The sequence below is a fragment of the Cryptotermes secundus genome, unplaced genomic scaffold, assembly GCF_002891405.2.
Source record: "Cryptotermes secundus unplaced genomic scaffold, Csec_1.0 scaffold137, whole genome shotgun sequence".
In the NCBI taxonomy this organism is placed as follows: domain Eukaryota; kingdom Metazoa; phylum Arthropoda; class Insecta; order Blattodea; family Kalotermitidae; genus Cryptotermes; species Cryptotermes secundus.
Genome location: NW_019739595.1, coordinates 408,104 through 429,995, shown reverse-complemented (window position 1 = coordinate 429,995; position 21,892 = coordinate 408,104). Strand labels below are relative to the sequence as shown.

The 21,892-nt window shown below is 37.3% G+C and overlaps 1 protein-coding gene across 4 annotated transcripts in view; it reads left to right on the top strand.

Moving 5' to 3' along the window:
• LOC111871965 (gamma-1-syntrophin) overlaps positions 1–21,892 on the top strand; it is an 89,162-nt gene that overhangs the window by 57,851 nt on the left and 9,419 nt on the right. The window contains exons 9-10 of one of the 4 annotated variants that reach the window (XR_004513843.1): positions 1,272–1,465; positions 7,892–8,258. Coding sequence is in view for 1 of the 4 variants with exons in the window: in XM_023865411.2 (XP_023721179.1) it covers positions 1,272–1,379 (108 nt within the window). In the remaining 3 variants the exon portion in view is untranslated. Of the gene's footprint in view, positions 1–1,271; positions 1,928–4,701; positions 4,802–7,891; positions 8,259–21,892 lie in introns of those variants that run through there. The other 3 variants (XR_004513845.1, XR_004513844.1, XM_023865411.2) reach the window with 3 other exon arrangements.

Below are 21,892 nucleotides of genomic sequence, written 5' to 3'. Positions count from 1 at the left end.
GGATTATAGAAATTTGAAGCTAGGTCATATAACTCCAGATACAGGTGACTTTTAATTATCTGTGTGCAGATTATCCACTTTCAAGATTAATCATAAGACCTCTGGAGCCCCTTAGGTACTGAGTACAGCTTCCTATGATTATTCAGGTGTTTTTCTTTACATCAGTTTCAGTGTTACATATTGTTGATGTTTTACAATGATTTGCAATAGGCTCCACTTCTTCCCACACGTTTGCAACTTTCTATTATATTATCTGATTGTCCTTTCCTGACTGCCACTGAATAATGGTCACTTTCTGCTATTGGAATGATATTTTTCTTATGTTTAGTGACCAGTAGCAGCATCAGTAAGTAACAAGTTAGCAGTTTTCATGTTTGAATGCAGCGTGGATAATGGATTTATCTAAATTCTTGGATCATCCATTCTACTTTTCCCTCTGTTACCAAAAATGTTAGAGCATTCACTTTAGCATATAAATTCAGAATGGAAACTGTGAATATACCACTGGGGCATTGTTTGTTGTAGAAAAAAGGGACGAAATTCCGGCAGTAATGGTACATGATCTATTGCCTATCCTGCCAGATAATCTCATATCCGAAAGATATCATTTGCGTCATACTTCTCACCTTTCTCTTAGTTCAATCACTTAGATGTATCTGGACATTCCATATAAGTAATGCAGGATGGACAGTAAGAGTTCTCCATATCTCATAAGGAGACCATCTGCACATGCTCTCATATGGTAAGGTAAGGTTATCCCTGTGCCTAAGTAACTAAGCACTATGCCATGAAGACATGTGGGGGAGTGGATGTATAGATTCATATTTTCTTCACATCTCACCAGTTGGAGGTGAGTGGTCAGCTTCACGCCCTGGCTGCGTTATCCCTGGGGTAAGAGGCCCCAGAATCCATTGTATAGGAGGTTGGGTGGATGCCAGAGCCTGTCTGGGTGACATGGAGAAGTGTAAATTCTTGACCCTACAGGGACTCGAACTCGACCTCTCGGTCATGCAGCCCATAACCAGTCGCTATACTGACTGCACTATCCTGGCTCGCACTCTCTGATGTGGACAATCATTAATGTTAGAAGATGGCTTGAACTGTGTAAATTCACTTGTCTTAAAAATTCTGACGTTCCAATAGAAGACATATTTGGTGATTTAATTAGTCTGTTCTTCTAAAGAGGGATCCTATCCTGTCTCTAAACTCATTGTTACAAATGTCAGTAATTTTTAAAAATAACCACTTTGTTCCATGTTGTCTGTAAACAGGAATTAGAAACATCTTCTCTGCAAAGTCTGCTGTTCTGCATGCATGCCTTCCTCACAGCTAAGGTAGCATCAGTAGATCCAGCTTTTCTTAGTTCGATAACTCCATAATGCAATACAGTGATAAGAACTTCCATAGACACAGATGTAAAAACTGAAGAGTACTGTGCAAAGACATTACAGTGGTCTGTAGCAAGGTATGTTTTGTTGAAACTGGAATCTCACTTTGTTATCTATCTTCCAGTATCTAGAATAATTTATGTATATTGTTATTATTGCTGAGTCATTGATGTGTATTAGTTACATTTGTTTGTGACTGGAGGTAGATCTCAGGAATGTCCAAAAATTTTGTTTGACCCTGAAATCCACACACCATATGAATCAGTTTTTCTGTTGCTATTTTAGTGAACCAGTTGTTCAATTTATTTACATTCTGTAAATCCAGATACAGGTAGACACCATAGGATATGGAACAAGTCAAATACAATATAAATACAATGACATCAGACATCTTACTGCATATTATCATACTTATTAATTTGTGTGGCTTACGTCTTTCCACATCATGAGCTGGTTACATTGCCTTTATGATGTGTATGTATTGACCATCTTCTAGAGCACACAATCTCACTTGTCACTTCACTACATGTTTCGACATCACTGTGCCAACCTCAGGTGTGTTATTTACATTAAACTATTGCACTGCTCGCCATCATGTGTCGTTTATAAAATGATTAAAAATGTATATTCGTCATGTACTATAATAAAATATATATATTAAAATTTGTTAAGATTTATCATTTTATACGTCGTATTTCAAACTCGCGTATTATATCATTCTTCTGCTATGGGAGTCGTTCTCCCTATATTTTGTGACAGTATACACAAAATACAGGAAGAACGACGTATAAGATGATAAATCTTAACAAATTTTAATATATAAATTTTGTTATAGTACATGACAAATATTCATTTTAAATCATTTTATAAACAACACATGATGGCGAGCAGTGCAATAATTTAATGTAAATAACACACCTGAGGATGGCACAGTGATCCTGAAACATGTAGTGAAGTGACAAGTGAGACTGTGTGCACTAGAAGACGGTCAATACGTACACATCATGGACGCAAATCAGTGTAACTTTTCTTAGCAGACACAACAATAATAATGCCTTGTTCAAATGAGTACATGCAGTGCTGAACTGCAAACATATCTCTGACTGCCTAATTTACTTATATTTTGTAGAGCGTGAAGCTGTCAAGTCAGCGCCACACTCTTCGTCCAGTTTCATGGTGTGGTACATTTCAAGGTACACATGTAGAGCTTTTCGTTTGAAATAGTCAGGGACTTATAAGGATGCAAATACTTGCAAGCTTTAGATGTTGAGGGTTGGGGGAGGGGGATTGCCTCTAATGCAATATTGTGCAGCAGAATTACCCCTCCCCTCCAAATTCTCTATCTCCTGTGCTCCAGTTATATGCAAGCCACTCATGACTCAGCAGTATGTATAGACAAATATCGTATTGTTACACAGCTGTTATGAATCATTCTTGTTGATAGGAATTTTAACTCACCTGACTACTTATTAATTGTTATGTAATTGGTGTAATGACAGTATTGTTTTCCTGCTGATGACAGTGCTAAGGAGAGTAGTGTTCGTCTTATGAGATGCCTGAAGAAACAGTTTAATCTTTGGCCTATGTAATAACGTTCTGTGATCGAAGAATGTGCTGGAACATTATAATATTAATTATAATATTACAAATACAATAATCACCCCAAACTCATTGTCTATAACACCTCTGAGGTTACCTCATACTATAAGAAGGGCATATTATGGAAGAGAAGTCATTTATTCAGTGAGATTCTGGCTTCCATTGTATATTGAAAATATAAAATCTGTTAACTTTATAACGATGATATAACAACCTGCATTACTATCTGATGATGACTCAACCCCAAAGATGTTTGGATACAGAATAGTGAAATTAAGTTTCTTTATACTTAAATAATTAAATCATCTTCAACCATGTTTCCAGTCTGTTTCAAGTACTACAGTGTCATGCTGTCAGCCAAATTTTTCTGGATATTGGAATTTTAAATGAGACTTCATATTGTAAGGGGCAGAATCCTTTCAATCCTGCTATGTTCTGCTATTGTAGGACAGAGAGAAAACAATATTTTCTCTGTGATGATGAATTGTTGTATTCAGTTGGTAAATTACTTGCACTCAGATGTGGGCTGTTATGTATATCCTTCTTCAGTTGATTGAGTATGTCTACCTGAAAGCAGTGGGTTATGTGCCAAGGGAAGAAAACCATGACTAGCATAGCTGGGATACATACATACCTACATATATTTCACATTTCACAAGTCACCAGTCAAACTTCAGCATTCAGCAACAGTGTGCCATGTGCCATAGCATAAAGAAACTATAAAAATATTCTACATTATGTGTGAGATTGAAAAACGAATTCCATCTTAATGTGCTCAAGTACTTTACACCGTTAGTGGCAGTTTCTTTAATGCCGAAGTTTTTGCTGGCTGATCAAGGGAGGCAGAGAGAAGGGGGAATGTACTCTAACTTTGTGATCTCACTCCTTATTGTCTATTCGCAACTTCAACCATATATTAATATTCACTTTCAATGTCTTCATCTCTTCTCATTACACTACACTACATGCTTCGTCCTAACTGGCCCTCATCAGGTGTATAAGATGTTGGACTAGAACAACCTGCTGCTCTGTTGTCAGTCTGTTCTGCTTCTCATTTTGATGTAATATGCTTCCAAAATATATTATTTTAGGTTATTTTAGATTATCATGCCATTTGTTTGTATGAACTTGTCTGGTGTATGTTTTGTTGATTATATCCTTCTGTGCTGTGTGTAACTATTGAAATGTGAACATTAATATATCGACAAAGTTGCACAAAGATGGCAAGGAGTAAGAACACTAAGTTAGATACACAGTGCAGCAGGATGCTGCAGTATAATACAGGGCTACTATAAATCATTCATTCGTTTTTAAAACGCTATATTTTCCAAAGTATTACACATACGGATATGACTGTATATAAAAAGAACTGTAAACTCACCAAGTTTGTATTTTGTGCCCCAGTTGGCAGCACGTGTTCACTGGCTTTACAAAATGGCGGCAAAGCAAGAAAAGAGCTTTTGTTTGTTGGAATATGCCAGATGTTCGTCTGTTATAGCAATGCAACGCGCCTTCAAAAAAGAGTACGGAAAAGAACAGACATGTAAACAAAGCATTTTGCGGTGGTATCGGCAATGTTCGTCGCTACCTAAACAATGAACTTCGGCATCGCCGGATTGGTCGTGTTTGTGAGGAAGACGTAGCTCTGTTCACTTGGCCCCCCAGATCACCTGATTAACGCCTTGTGACTTCTTCATTTGGGGGTACATTACAGATCGTGTTTACATACCCCCACTTCCAAGAACACTAGTAGAGCTGAGGGGAACGCATCGATGTTGCAGTGATGACCATTGACAGGATGATGCTACAAAATGTGTGGAACGAGCTCGACTACCGCCTGGACGTGTGTCATGTGACCCAAGGGGCACACATAAAACATTTGAAAAGTATGAAGAAAACTTGGTGAGTTTATGGTTCTTTTTATATATCAATCATATTTGTACGTATAATGCTTTGGAAAATATAGCGTTTTAAAAACGAATTAATCATTTATACTAGCCCTGTATTTTGGTGAATACAGTATTGTGTCAAAGGCAGAGGAGGAATTTGAGGGGAAGAGGGAAAATTTGACCTAGCCACACAACCAATTCTGCACATCTGCTGCTGTCACTCTTTGAAGGAATAAAGAAACCTTCAGTACAGTGTATCCTTATGTTGATGTGATTTCACCCTCTATGACTTCATTCTGGGACACAACTGTCACATAAATTGAGGAGTACCTGTAGTAGGTGACATCTGTAATCATCTGTTGCTTGTTTTTTTTTTTGTGTTTGTCACAGATAACTCTTTTCTGGTGCATAGAAAAGTAATTAGTCACTGGGCTAACATCTGGTGCAGACTTGCAGGCAGAAGCCCTGGTTTGCCTATCTTGTGTATTATGCATTATGCAAGGCCATTTTGCACACTGCAGCTCACATTTTATTTCGTTCTTTGCTTGGAACTAAATTGCGGTGTACCCAGATTTACGTGTTTTTGTTTTGAATGTTTTATGGTTTCTGTTTTTAGGTACATTGTGTATTTATACACCATATTCCCATGTGTCTATATGTAAGTTTGTGGTTAGTTTCTTGAAGACAGGTGCAGAGAAAATGATAAATCTTCTAAGTTATAAGAAGAAAAGTAAAAATTACAGGTTTGACCATGAATGGGGAATGTGATAATGGTCCTCCTTTACCTTCTCTTAGCCTGCTTGAAATTCCAAACTATTTTACATAAGCTGATTAAGAGGTCATCAGAAACATGTTTGGTAAGAGTCATTATTATCGTTAATAGGCAATAATATTAATGTACACTCTGCTAAATGTCTTATTTATATCTTTAAACACCTTTTTTTTTTGTATTTTTTTTTCATATTTGAACAGTCAGTATAATAATCATGAATCTGAGATTGTCTCAGCTGTGAATGTGTTGAGTATTATCTTCTGAGGTGTGACATCATTTAACCTTTAAGTGCTGAAGTGTCCTGTTTGGACCAGTGATGAGTATGGCCGTCATGGTCAAAGTACCCCGTTTTGGCCGGTCGGGCATTTAAACTCCGCTAGTGGAAGCGCGCGCACACGCCACTAGTACAAGCACATGCATGGTCCTGAATATTTATTTTTAAATGTAGTAATTACAAGACGGACTTGAGTAAAACCATAATAGAGGAATTAAAATAATACCTAAGTGAACAACAGCAAAAAAGAATATACATATGAGTTATGCCCAAAATCATCACAAGCCAGTAATTTTATTGCAGATTCTGCAGATAAATGTGTTAAAAATCTATAGTAAAATTCGATGTACATACCTTTTCTGTTATCTGCTTGATGTATGTATAGGCTGAAATGAAATTACAGTATTCAATTTCACTATGAACACACAGAAAACAGATCACACTCTGTATCTCAGCCACGATGCAGCTCTCTGTTCATGACCATAGAAAGGGCAATAATCTCTTGTGGCTATAACGGAAGGTCTTAGCACTGAAGAAAGGACCCCTCTAGCTCTTTTTCTTGAATAGCCATTCTTTCATTCTTCTGTCCTTTAGTCAAAGGATTCGAAAATCTGAAGAGTATAACAAAATGTAAGGTTTTCCAGCAGAGAACCAAATGATTTTATTGCTTCCATCTGTTTTATGACACCAGGGTTTGCTAAAATTTGTGAAGTGTTACAAACAGAAATGAATTTATAATGCAGAACAACTCTGTGAAGAACTGGGAAACCATTTTTGCAGTATGCATCAAAATTAAAAGAAAAAAAAAGAACATAGAGTATAATTCTTTGTATAAAAATTTTCAAATCTCTCGTTATAATATGTGACACTATGTTCTTTGCTGATACAAATAAAGTTAATTCCATTCAGTTATCATAAAAATTACGTTAGATACAGCATTTTTACAGTGCTTAAAATTGTTCAAGCGCCCTAACAGGAACGGACATTTAAACACAGAGTAGCAGCGGGCATTTAAATAAACTCCGGCCAGCTCAAGCGTATCACCATTTCAGAAGTTCGGCGTTTAAAGGGTAATCTAATGGAAGTTCACAGCTGTTTCAGAGGAACATACTGCCTTCTTCTTCTTCTTCTTCAGGGTTGAAGAGTAAACTAAGCAAGAAGCAAGCATAAAGTTGCTCCTATTGCATCATGGTGGTAGCTTACTTTGCTTAGTCTTCAACCCTGAAATTGGAAACATTATGTTCATTCGAGATAACAGTGAACTTCAACTGATGATGATAATGCTTATGATTGAAATGTTTAAGGTTGTATTTAAGCAATTAAGTGGGTATGACGCCTCTACACATAATGAATGTTTCCAACTACACTACTGTACATATAGTGAAAGTTGGAAATGCAGATTTGTATGTTGTACTTGCTAGATCTTCAAGTTACTTCACAGTGTGAGAGGAAGGTGCTGATTGTTTGGTAGCTGTCCATGGTTAGAAATTTGTGAGTAAATATTATGGCAGGTGATAGCAAGAAGATGCGTATGAGTGACGAGGAGGTGTTATGTGACCTGTTGCAAGAGAATCAATATAGTGAAATTTCTGAGAGAATAGAATATAGAAGTGACAGTGAAATAAATGTGAACATTTTGTCATGCATTGAACAAAGTGTCAGCTCTGATGAAGAAGAAAATATCAGTGACAGCAGTAGCATGCAGCATGATGTATGGGCAAAGTCAGGTGCTGAGTTACCACATTTTCCATTTACTGAAATCCTGGCATAAATGTTGATTTAGAAAACCCCAGTATTTTGAGTAATTTTGCACACCAGGAACTGCGGAATTAATAGTCAGAGAAATAAATCAGTATGCCAAAAATGTTTAGGAAACACGCTTAATCTAAAACTAAGATCTACGGTTCACCGCTGGTAGGAGACAGACAGAAATGAAATAATGAAGTTGCTGGCATTTCTCTGTTACAAGGACTTCACCAGAAACCAGAAAAGAAGAGATATTTTTCCTGGAGGAAAAATTCTGGAAACACCTATATTTTTGGACTTGTTCAGTGAGAGGTTTCAACTTCTCAAATTTCTTCATTTTATCGACAACATAAAGGTTCAGCATTATGAAACAAGTTACAAGTTCTTGAGTAGCTGCACAACTGATGGCTTCTCAAGAAAGGCTCAGCTCCATGAAGTTAGTTTTGTTAGTAGCAGAAAAAATGATATGAAATTTAATAAGTCTTAAAGAATCTGCCTGAAAATATTCTAAGGATATTCACAATTATACGATGGGGTACCCAAAAGAAACCGAACTAATTTTTTTCTGGGCAGAGCTTTTGTAGTACCGCGTTTTGCCGCTATGAGCGCATAGAGCTAACATTCCTGAGTCGATAAGCCGACTACCGTTGCTTCAGAAGGTAAGGACTAGTTTCGGCAGAGTTTATAGTGACAACTGTTTTGTGTGATCGTCGTTTTTGCAATGGCTGATTTTCGTGAACAGCGTGTGGCGGTGAAATTCTGCTTTTTGCTTGGGAAAAGTGGAACAGAAACTCTTGAAATGTTAAAAACGGCGTACAAGGACGATGCTGTGGGGGAAACTCAAGTGTTTGAGTGTTTTTCCCGTTTCAAAAATGGTGAAATGTCAATTGATGACAAACGTCGTTCTAGTCGTCCGTCTACAGCCCGAACACATGAAAATGTTGACAAAATTTGTGAAATCATCAAGGAAGATCAACGACGGACCATTGAAGAAATTGTGGACTTGTCGGGAGTGACTTGGAGCTCAGCAGCCAGATTTGTGGCAGTCGGGTGACTGGTTTTTCCATCATGACAATGCCCCTGCTCACACAGCCCTGTCTGTATGACAATTCTTGACCAAAAATGGTATGACCCCTGCTCCTCACCCTACATACTCACCCGACCTTGCCCCATGCGACTTTTTTTTTTGTTTCCTCGAATGAAACGAGACATGAAAGGCAAAAAGGATGGAGGCGCTGTCAAGCATCTCAAAAGATGAATTTAGACAATGTTTTGAAAAATGGAACAAAAGACTAGATAAGTGTGTTAGTGTAAGTGGAGAGTACTTGGAAGGGGATTGAAGGTTTGTGCTTAAAATTTGAATAAATAAGTTAAAAAAAAAATAAGTTTGGTTTCTTTTGGGTACCCCCTCGTATTTAAGTACACATGAACTTAATGTGAGTAAGTGTAGTCTGAATGTTCAAAGAGACAATTGCATGTATGGCTGGAAATTTGAACAGTATACTAATGTTGTAAAAGTACAGACTAAATGCAGTAGTGTACAGCTGACCTGAGTAAATGCTTAGTTTGCAGACTTTGTGTAAAAGTGTGTATCAAAATTTTTGTAAAACTGCTGAGTTTCATGAATCATAGGTTTGTAAATATTAAATTTGTTCAGTCTATAATCTTTGTAGAGACAATGCTACTTCTATGTGTCTATCAGTAATTTTTGAGCACATTCTGCATCCATGTGTAGTAACAACTAACATGCCTGTGCCTGTTCTTGTTCATAGTCTCATTTAAAGAATGCTGCGGTTGCTTAAATATGTTATAACTGACATGTGTCCTGACAGTGTCGCCATCATATGCTTCATGTCTAATCCTCTCTCACCTTCAGTTTCTACTGACTACTTTGGCTCAGTTGGCAATGCTTTTAATTCATATTCAGGAAGTGTCTAGTTTGAATCTTGACCAGGACACCAACTGTACTGACTGTTTTTTCTTTGTTTTCCAAAGTCCCTCGAAGGAAATTCTGGGACAGGACCTTAAATTAGGCCATGTTAGCTTTCTTTTCAGTTCGCTGTTCACTCATCCAGGCATTCAGTGCTATGTAGTTTAAGTTGAGCAGCATTTGAAGTGTTGTATCCTAATTGAAAGTTAAATTATTCAAGAAATAATTTTTATATGGGCTTAGTAAAGCCTTATCTCTGGGCAACAATGGATGACAGAAAAAGAAATGAATTCACTAAAATATTGTACTAAAAGCCAAGGTTTTGGAGACTTGCTCTTTCTCCATCTTTAGCGAGTGAAATGATAGAGACAAAGGAATCCTCTGTTATATTTTTGTTTCAAGCCAGAAGGTTGTGGGTTCAATTCCCATTTAGGTTATTTGAATTTTCAAATGACCTAATCCTTCCAGCTCCACTATCGTCCTGGGGTCAACTCAGTCTCTAACAGAAATGAATACCATGAATCTTTCTGGGAGTAAAGGCTGGCTGACATGTAAGGCTGACAGCCTTACCGCCATCCGTGAGCCGATTGTCTAGAAAATGTGGGAGCCTCAACATCTCACAACTATATGGGCCTCCACGGCCTGTTACAGGGATAGCTTTTATCTCAACTACGTTGCAACTGATAGTGTTAGGAAGTTTTTGCACCTTTATTCACTGCAAAGCTTCAAATCATATAGAAAGAAAGGAAGCTTAAATTAAATTATGTTTGGCCGTCAGTGGTTATACCATGAATATCAGTGTTGTAGTCTGCCTGCACAGTGCCATAGAAGAAATGCATTTGCTGCATATCCATGCTCTTGTCCATCACAGCTATTTGCAAACTGAACGAAGGATTAGCAAACCAGCACTGCAAAAAGCAATGTCTTTTGGTTCTTGCTGTGTGTCATTACATATGTTTTGCAGTATTGCTCTTAAAATTACAGTAGTCTGTATACAGTGCCTGAGAGCACAGTTCATTCACTATAGTGAATGTAGCTTCAATGTATACTGAGAGTAGTTCACAGAACTGAAGACTCTACATATTGAAGTTATTGCGTGGAGGATGACACATTACCCACACCTCATATGGTCCGTAGCATGGGTGACACTTATGCACTCAAACCTTCTGCAAGAGTGAATGCTGTTTCTGTCTTACATTCATGTAAGAAAATTAACGTTAATTCTGTTTCTGGGTTCGATTTGTTTCATTCTGGTCTCTCACACTAACAGTATTATAAAAGATAAAACAACTCCATCCAGTGTGACTGTAGGAGATTTTACTACTTCAATTCTTAACACCCTTACATGTTTCGGTCCCTATAGACCATCATCAGAGGGACATTGATACCCTTTGGAAACCACTGAATGTTAAAATATGTACACATACAATGTTTGTAATGCACAATATATACAAAATCCAAAGTTTTCACAACTACAGCGGTAGTCTTGGTATATTAAAGTTTTTAAAAACTTTTTGGATTTTGTATATATTGTGCATTACAAACATTGTATGTGTACATATTTTAACATTCAGTGGTTTCCAAAGGGTATCAATGTCCCTCTGATGATGGTCTATAGGGACCGAAACATGTAAGGGTGTTAAGAATTGAAGTAGTAAAAACTTCAACAGTCACACTGGACCGAGTTGTTTTATCTTTTATAATACTGTTTCTGGGTCTTTGAACTGTATATACTTGTATGTAGGCAGTGTTGCTGATGTCTCTGAGATACAAACTGCTTCCATTCTCAGGGTTGAAGAAAGTAGGATGGGTAAGATTTTGGTGTGCTATTTTGTATGTCCTGTGCATGGAGTTACGTGGTCTGACAATAAAGTTCTCGAACTCATTTAGTAAAAGTGCACCATATCTCACTGCTGAGTATCACTGTGGTCGCCTTCAGAGTACTCCCCTTGGAATTCTGTGCACCGATGCCAGCGCCTAGTCCACCCTCAAAACAATTTTGGAACTGGTTTTGTGGAATGGCCTTCAGAGCTGCCATTGTATTACTCCTGGTGTCACTGATATCAAAATGCCTTCCTTTCAATATTTCCTATATCTTCGGGTACAGAAACAAGTCAATGGGAACTAGATCCGATGAATAAGGAGGGTATTTGAGTGCAGTTGTTTGTTTACTAGCTAAAAACTCCCTCACAGACAGTGCTCCAATTCAAGCTCAAACATTCTCGCGACAGCACACAAAAACACCCTCAGACAATAATAGGTGCCATTCAGAAAGAGATTGCTATAGATGAAAAAAAAAGAAAAACAGCTCTGAAATGCTGATGTGCCAACGTCATCAAAACATATTGAGGTTTCTGTCTAATGCTGCCATGGCAAACACACCGTGGCGAATTTGCGAACTTTATTGTCAGACCTCGCATGTAATTACAGATTTCTTAATTTTGTGTTTGTTAATTGCTGATTTTACTGTTGGATCTGTCATCTGTGTAAATGGGAACAGCATGTACCTCTGTAATATTGTAATGCTGTCCTCATCCACGCAGTGCAAAGATCCGAGAGCAGAATCAACCTCAACAAACAGTAAGAAAAGTAATGTTGCTGAATACTCAGATCCATATAAAATGGAATGTGAAGAAAAGCTGTTACATACTGCAGTTTCTGTTCTTTCAAGTGAACTCATGTTAAATATGTCCAGCGTATGGTGTGTATTTTTAACATATCAACATGCAGGTGCCATGTTTGAAGTTCAGAGACCTCTTCTAAGGTGTTCCTGTTTATCACACTGACAGAGTTGCTGACAAGTACCCTGAAAGATCTCTTTCTTTTGTGAGATGTACCTCGCTATGCCTTGTCTGTAATTTTTGTTAAATAATGTTTAGATCTTGTGTGGTGTTATCACAAACATATTGCTTCATTCAATGTTGTTCATGTACATAGAAATATTGAGTAGCTGTAAGGGAAAATGAATTGTTATTACTTGGATTCCAACTGTTATTATATGAAACTCAATACATGGCCTCTTAAATAAATACATCAAGTTCCTCTTTATAAATGATATTTTAATTTATGTGAATTATTTAATTGGTTAGCAGGGAGACTTAGGGATCAACAATATCATGAGTGAGCTATATTTTAGTCTGATATTGTAAAGTACTTTATGTACAATTAAATTGTCCTGTGTCTAACCTGAATGATGGCCACATACTCTGTTCTAGACCCTTATTGCAATATGAAGTTGTCATTTTTCAGCAGGAGCAGTGTCATTGTGACAATGTACCTAGGTCAATTTATACTACTCTATCCAAAAAGTATCCGACATTGGGCCGGGAAAAAAAAGTTCTGTATCTGGGTGGTTACAATACCTAATCACCTTCAAAGTAGGCCCTTATGACTCCACACACTTAGCCCAATGGTCCTACCATTGCTGGAAGCAATTCTGGAAGGCTTCTTTTGGAATAGCGTGCAGCGGCACTGTCGCATTCTGTATGATATCCTCATGGCTGTCAAAACGGCAGCCTTTTAGCAGTGTCATCAATCTCGGGAACAGCCAGAAATCACAAGGAGCTATGTCGGGAGAGTAGGGAGCCTGGCGGACCTGCAGAATGCCGTGCTTGGCCAGGAAACCCTGGATCAGGTGTGATGAATGAGCTGGGGTGTTGTCATGATGCAGCTGCCAGTTGCGTGCATCCCACAGCTCCGGTCTCTTGCGCCGAACTGCATCATGAAGATGGCGGAGGACTTCTTGGTAGTACTCCTTATTGACATTCTGGCCTAGTGGTGCATACTCATGATGCACAACACTTCGGTAATAAAAAAAAAAACAGTCAGTATCACCTTCACATTGCTCCGAACCTGTCGTGCTCTTTGGGGCCTTGGGGATGTTGGGTGCTTCCATTGTGACGCCTGGACCTTGGTTTCCAGGTCATATCCGTACACCCACAACTCGTCACCAGTGATCACAGTCTTCAGGAACTCAGGATCCCTGTTGGCGCACTCCAGTATGTCCTGCGCGACCTCAAGGTGGAGTTGTTGCTGCTCCGGCGAGAGCAGCTTGGGCACAAATTTCTCTGCCACTCTTTGCAAGCCCAAATCCTCAGTTAAAATTGTGTTTGCGGAATCTCTGCTGATTCCAACCTCATCAGCAACTTCACGGATGATCAATTGACGGTCCTCCATGATCAGTGTCTGCACTTCTTCAATGACATCCGCATTTCGGCTCGTTGATGGTCTCCCAGAACGCTTCTCGCTGTCCGCCGAGATACGGCCATGTTTAAAGCGGTTGAACCACTGTTTAATTTGAGTGACCCCCACTGCATCATCGCCAAAAGCCTGCAGAATTTTGCGAATTGTTTCCACTTTGGTATCCCCAAGTTGCTGACAAAATTTAATGCAGTGTCGCTGCTCCAAGCGTTCTGTCATCTTGAGCAAAACGAGAATGCGACAAACACGTGTTACACCACTTCGCTCTCTGGCAGCCACAGAAAGTCCCTTCTACCATTACGCTCAGTTTCCCCACCCCTTTGGCCATTACTTACAGTGGCAAAAAATAAAGTCGGATACTTTTTGGACATACGGTAGACATCACATTCTTTGTATATAAATATATCAACCTCTGTATATAAAAAGTTGTCTCAGCAACAGATTATCATTTTCATTATGCAACTTTGGGGTGCCATAGCAGTGAATTGTCGACCACAAACACCTTGCGCGAACATAAGTTATGTAGAAGTTCAACAACAGGTGAACAGTCTTTCACTGGAGCGTCTCGTGTCTATTATATAAGTATTGATAATACAGTATTTAATGTGAAGTGTCATATACAATATAAATGAGAAAGTTTACAGTTAATTATTTCTCTGAATTATTAGTGGGAGATGGCATTAAATTTCTGCCTCAGCGTATCATTTGATAACAAGTGCTACTGGAGTACTTTGCAGCATTTGCTTTTGTAGGGGTCTGTGTGTTCTATGTTGTTAAGCTGACTGACTGTCATTGTTTTCTAAATTTGTATATGACTCTGTGGTGCTCTCAGGCATGTAGGTCATCAGAAGGAGTTTTATTTATAAAGGTAAGTGCTATGTCAAAAATAGTGTACAATTTATAATTACGAGGATACCCCTGAGAATGGCCATAAATGGCAAGGAAACACATGGGGCATTATGATCATTTGTTGACTCAATGAAGTTGCACTATGTGGTACCTATCAGTTCGCTGTAAAGAGTACGTCAGTAATAATGACATCTCTTAAACTGCCAGAATAAATTTTACTTATTTGAATTGGAGTTTAATGAGAATAGACATTTTCATCACTTCCTTTATTGATAAGTTACATTACAGACTTACTGTTTCATGTTTAAATGGGGCTTGAAATGATTTCTAATTACTTAATTTTTCATTCAGCTATCGGCATTCCCACACTCTACATTCATACATGTATACTCATTCATGGAGCTGAGCCCTTCTTGAGAAACTGCCAAATGTGCAGCCACTCGAGAACTTCCCTGCATTTTTGAGAACCCGAAGGTTCATTACCATATTCACAAGAGCTGTCCACTGGTCCCTTTCTTGAGCCAGATCAATCTAATCCATCTCTCTAAGATCCATCTTAATATTGTCCACCCACCTATGTCCTGGTCTTCCTAGTGGTCTCCTTCCTTCTGGCTTTCACACCAATATACAGAGTGATTCATATAGAACCGGCCCAACGAAATGATCTGTAATATAAAATATACCATACAGATATTAAAGTAATTTACACACATCTTATCTTGGATTCTGTGCCGTGATCAGAGCAGGTGTTTAAAGTGTCCGCCGTTTTCAAGTAGGCACTAGAAACACTCACTGTTCAACAGTGAACTCCATGACTGTCGCCTGCACACTGCAGACACGTTTCGGGATTGTCCTTGACGTTGCAGCATAAGGGCTGCTACTTGCCAGATCATGAGCACACCATTCGACTCAGCATGGCCCACGGATTATTATGTCATAATTGTGAGCGATTATATGCATCACCTGCAGAATTATTAGCAAATTCATCGGGCCGGTTCTATACAATTCACCTTGTACTATATGCGTTCCTTTTCACCCCCATTCGTGCTACATGCCTAGCCCACCTCATCCTCCTTGACTTGATCATTCTAATCATACTTGGACAAGAGTACAAGTTATGAAGCTTCTCATTATGCAGCCCTCTCCAACCTCCTGTCACTTCATCTCTTTTCGATCTAAATATTCTCTTCAGCACCCTGTTCTGAAACACACTTAGCCTCTGTCCAAATATTCTCAGCACCCTGTTCTCAAACACCCTCAAACTATTTTCCTCCCTTAATGTCAGAGACCAGGTTTCACACCCATATAGTTTTGTATATTCTAATTTTTATGTTTTTAGACAGCAGACGATATGGCAAAAGGTTCTGGACTGAATGGTAGCAAGCATTACACAAGTTCAACCTCCTCTTAATTTCCTCCTCAATCAGGTTTTGATTTGTTATAGTCGTTCCAAAATATCTGAACTGTGCCAAATTTTCAAAACATCTGTTACCTATCATTATGTCATGATTTTGCCCTGCATTCTGGTGATGAGATAGCAACATATACTTAGTTTTCTTTGAGTTTACTTCTAGACCAACTTCCTTGCTACTGTTGATTAAAGTTTGTGTGCTCCTCTTTATGGTATCTATATTATCACCCAGTAGATTCACATCATCAGCATAGCTCAACAGCTGATGTGTTCCCATTTAATTTCAGTCCCACCTGGTTTTCTTGGACCTTCCTAACGGCATAATCTAAAGCAAAGTTGAAAATCAGTAGTTGTTTTAGATCATTCTAAAAAGCCCTGTAGCTTTAGTCCACAAGTGAACTATACCAACTGAGCGACCTCCACTTGTCAGCGAAGTTAGTGCAAACATTCCTTCACTAAATTACTTCTAGGTTGGTAACCCTTCTTAAAGTCATTTATTCCTCTATACAGGTCTCTATAATGTTCTTGTTCTTACTGTTCATTGAAGGCTCATAAAATTTGTCTTTCATATATGTGTGTGTGTGTGTGTGTGTGTGTGTGTGCACTTATTCACAAGCATCTCGTAGTGTATATGGTAGAGCATCTTCCACATCTTCTTCATAAGGCTCAACAGCTTCATTTCTTGAACGCTTTGACCTGCTCAACAATTTCCTTCCAGCTACTTCTGTCCTGTGTGTGAGTTGTCCAGTTATGAATTCCTAAATCCTTTAGATCTTCCCTTATGCCATCTTTCCATCTGATCTTAGGTCGGCCTCTCTTATAGCGTGTTGCTGCCAGTCGTATATTCTTTTAACTGTTTGATCAGCCTCCATCCTTGACATGTGTCCAAGCCAACTTATTCTTTGAGCTTTGATGAAGTTAACTATGTTCCTTCCTTTTATTAGATTATCTAGTTCATATATGGTAGAATATGTATTAGAAATTTAATATTTTTAGTTTAACATTTTTTTTTCTGTAGTCTCATGAAAATAGTGGTCTTTATGTCACTGGTTACTGAGCAGATGTTTTTCAGTGGCAAATTCAGTGAAAGCAATCTTCCTTGAGACTTGAATAATGTTGAAAGCATGCAGAAAATGTCTGATCATATTATTTATTTACCGTAATTTATAAAGCACTATTTCTGTTGTGCACATCCATGCAGCCATTACACGGAAAGTGAATCAGTGTTTAAAACTCTGCATGCCAGACTGTTTGTGTTGCAGGACGCTGAACTGCATATGTGAGGATGCAGTACATCAATGGCACACCAAAACTGCATAAATCAGGGATGCTGTCTGTGCATATAAAAGTTGTTAAATATTATATTGTCAGTTTACCATTGTCATATAGCTGATATACTGTCTAAGGGATGTGTTATATAGGCATGCAAGGAACATGATCATACTTCCAACACATTGGAAACATAAACTGAATCAAATCAAAATACAAAAGGTGCAATAGACCACACAAAGAAAACAAATTATGTTAACTGAATCACATCATTGAATTTCAGTTGGCTATATTTCTGTGGTGTTGTTCACTATAATCTTTGTTAGATGATCATTTAAATTGCAATGTCATTAGTACTTAAATTGTAATCTATTATGAAAGAACATCATCACTTAATGATTGCTTTATTCCCTAGTTCAGCCCTTGAGTGATTCCTCAAGCAGCTATATTTTCCACATCAACATGTAATTATATAAACCTTCATCTTTATGTATAGCATGTAAAATCATTTGTATCTTTTAAAAGTATAAAATAATATTCACATTGAGCATTATATCATTAATATCTAAATATTGATTTCAAACTCTTTGTAGTCTAGGTCTTTCTTCATTTATTTACTCTTTCCTGATAAAATTGAACTGCTGCAATTTAAATTAACTCCATCTTTTATGTAGTTTACCTAAGCATGGTTCCTTTCTTTGAAGCTTCTATTCTAGTTTTGTTGTTGCTTATGTTCCATTTCTTAAAGTTTTTACTTTTATGCTGAACCATGCTGTTCCACTGTTGTAAAACAAATATTAAAGATTATAAGCAATAAAATATTTAAGGTCAGAAATATTATTTAGTAAAAATTCTTCTGATGAATGAATAACAGAAAGTACAGTTTTCAGAAGAGAATTAAAATATCATTCATATTACATATTTCAATTATGACACAAGAGCAGCAGCTAGAAAGAAACTTTTCACCACAGTGTTTAAAGTTTCCAGATTCTAGATATGAAATAAACTTTAGTTTGGGAATTTCAGAGAACTAATTGGTCAACGGTGCTTTAATGGCATCGGTAATGCCACAGTGCAGCCAGGGATAAGAAGCTTTTTGATCGTTATTCATCACTGACACTTGTCTCTTAATCAGTATTATGAATGGTTTGTATCTCCCATTGGGTAGCTCTTTCTGTCGGACCAAAAACCTTTTTGCTCTTGCACGTCTCTTAAATAGTTCTTCAATTCTTCCACTTTTCTGGAAGAGTAACTGACGCTGATACTTTTAGGTTGTGTAATTTTGAAAAGACCTTTGGCCTGCAGTTGTACCCCTGAATATACCTTAAAAAAAAAGGAAAGTGAAACCTTGAAGACTGTATTGATATTCTCAAGCAGAAACATTGTTTTTGCCATCCTATTCTTGCAATCTTGCTTCCATTGGTTGCATGTTATATTAACATTTCCCACTTGGCTAACATAGGGAGTTGCAACTGCTTGGATTCTCATGCATTTCCTTCTACTGTCAAGCTAACAGGCTTATGATTGGGTGTATGGAGACTGCAGATGATGTATTATCTGATTGTTTCTCCTGCCACAATGCATAGTACTTCTTAACCATGAAAGTAATATTCTTATTTAACTTTACAGAGCGTTAACCATGCTAAAACAGTTAATGTGAACGCTCTGCAACTGTGTTCCATAGAAGTGTTGAGATAGTTACACAGTTCAGAAGTGTCCATTGCATCAAATTTAGATTATTTTTGTTTATTATTGTTATTATTATTATTATTATTTAACATTAAAATAAAACTCAGACTTGCATGGAGAATCTTACATACAAACGCCATTTCAGTCATGGGATATGGGTCCTGTCATGATCTCAGTGTATGCTAAGCAGGACCATAGTGCTTGTCAATGAAATTTGCAACATATTAACCATGGAGCAATTTCAGCCTGTATTGACGGTTTAATTTTAAAAACTGCATTGTAAATACTCTGATGAGTCATATAAGAAGGTATATAGTGTAAATGAAACATCAGCATCCAGATGGCAATAGAATATCATCAGTGAACAACAAAACAAGCAACAAATATTCCAAAATTAAATTTCTGTGTTTCTTTTTCTTTTTCTTTGTATTTGAAAGGACTGCGCATTTTTCAGTTCAGAATGAATGACCTGTATATATGTATATTATCTTAGTGCTCTCTTTCCTGCATTACAGTGTACAGTATCAGTAATGAACACCACAACATGACAGCATTAAAAGGGAAAGAATAATGAATTTTGATTTTCTACATGTCTCCCAAGAAGTTGATTGCCTTTTCAGTTATTGATAATATGAAAAGATGTTCTGGTGGACTTCTGCTGGACCACACATTGTCACATTGCGGAGAATAATACTCTAAATAGTCACAACTGTGAGAACATCATATCCAACTTATTCCAACATAAAAATCTTCCAGCAAAATTGTGTGATATAAGTGATGCATGCATTGATAACTTTTAAGTGGTGTTTTAAATGTATTAGTAACAGAAATTTCCAGTGCATATTTTTATGTACTTTTGCTCATTTTTGTATGTTCCAAATAATTGCAAATTATGTAGTAAGTTTTGTATTTTAACTTTAGTGCTCTGAAAATGGAAACTCAGAAGTTCCTACAAACACCCTAGTACTAGACTTGAAAGGATTCTGACGATGGTATATGCTGAACAGAACTGTAAGGTTTCTTATTTTGGACTCTATCCATCGTCTGGTATATGTGACAAAAGACCACAACGTTTTGGAGACTGGATCTGTCTCCATCCTCAGGTGGATGGGGCAAGATAGACCTACTCAGTTGGGCCTGTTAGAAAGAGCTAGTCTCAATCACTGTTATATATACCAGACGATGGATAGAATCCAAAATAAGAAACCTTACAGTTCTGTACTCTAGTACTATTTCTCAATTAATATAATTCAGAAACTGTGTTTTATATGTACTCCTTTAATCATAGTACTTATATTTCACAAATCATTTGATTATTTGTAAGTTATCATTCACCATGGGGTTTTAAAGTTTCGAGTGGGAAAAGCTGTCATAGCCCCGAGAATGAAGCTACTGGTAGCAGGCAGTGTAGCCTGTACTCATATTACTGGAAGTAATGTGCAGGCGTGCACCCAGTGCTGTGTACACATACGTATACATTTTGCTCTGACTTACGTAACTAAATATAAGTGAGATCATTGGGAATCTTCTCATGTAAAGATAATACTCAATTTGCATATGTGTACTGCATTGCATATTTTTCTTTTGTACATTACATGTCTAGTAATAATAAGATGCTATCTTGAGTGGTACTGTTGTAAATTTGCATTATTATCTTGCAACTAATCTTGTTGCTATATACGAGTATTTGCACAGTGAACCCTGTACTTATGTAATGTATCTGCGAACCAAGAGAAACACGCTTATGTCTGTTATGGAATGTATTTTACATGTATATACACAGATGGAATAGTTTATTTTTAAAGAAAATTGAGGTTGGCTTTCTGCTACATAGAGGTAGACCTGAATGCAATGAGGAAAGGAAGGCATGCTTGAAAATATAAAGCACTTACATGAGTCTTTTTCACTAGAGTGATCATTTGACCTTCACTTTAACAATTTGTCATGTTGCCTCGAAAATCATTAAAACAGGAATATTCTCTATTGAACCTCTTGTACACATACCCAAATTAAAAAAAAAATATATATATATTGCAGAAGTGTTAATTTTGACACAATTTGAATAATAATTCAAGATCTCATAATTTTGAGATATGTGATGTAAGTATCTTTATGGCAAATTGTCAAATAGTACTCAAGTGGAAACATTTGAAAACTATATTTGGTCTTAATTCTATAGATTGCACGTTAACCTTCAGTTCCATGATGTCCCTGAGCTATGCTTCCATAAATGATGATGATTATTACAGTTAAGTTCTCTGAAGCAATGTGATAATGTAATAGTTATTGAGAAATTGTATGCATTGAAAGATACATTATTTTAGGACAGGCTTAGCCCCAGAACTATCATCCGAAATAAAGTGGCTGCTCAGAGCATTTAATCATCATCAGCATCATTGAATGCGCTTCTGTCATTGAAAAAACCTAGTAATATAAAAGTGGAAGTTCACTTACATCTCAGAGGAAAGTACTCCTTTATCGTAGGGTAAGCAATATGCTAAGTAGGCAATGTATAAGAAACAAGCAGGAAACTTAGGTGAGATTGTTGTTTTTCTTCATATTTTTGACTCTCTTGGTGAAGGCAGCTTTTTCCACCAAAATACTGGTGAACTTCTACTGGACTACACAGCTTCACATCCCAGAAAATTGCAGTTTTCATGGTAGTCACCATTGTGAAACCACAAAGTTATATGTTAATTGGATTGCTGAAAAAGGAGAAGGTTCTTACAAGTCAGAAAGCCTGAAAACACTAACACAGAAGGAGCACTAAAATGTGGCTTCTTGTTATATAGGTGCTATTCAATTTTGCAAATGCTTTCCCTTAAATCCTACATGCAACTTAACTCTGTTTTCACCTAGTGGCACAAATTATGGTT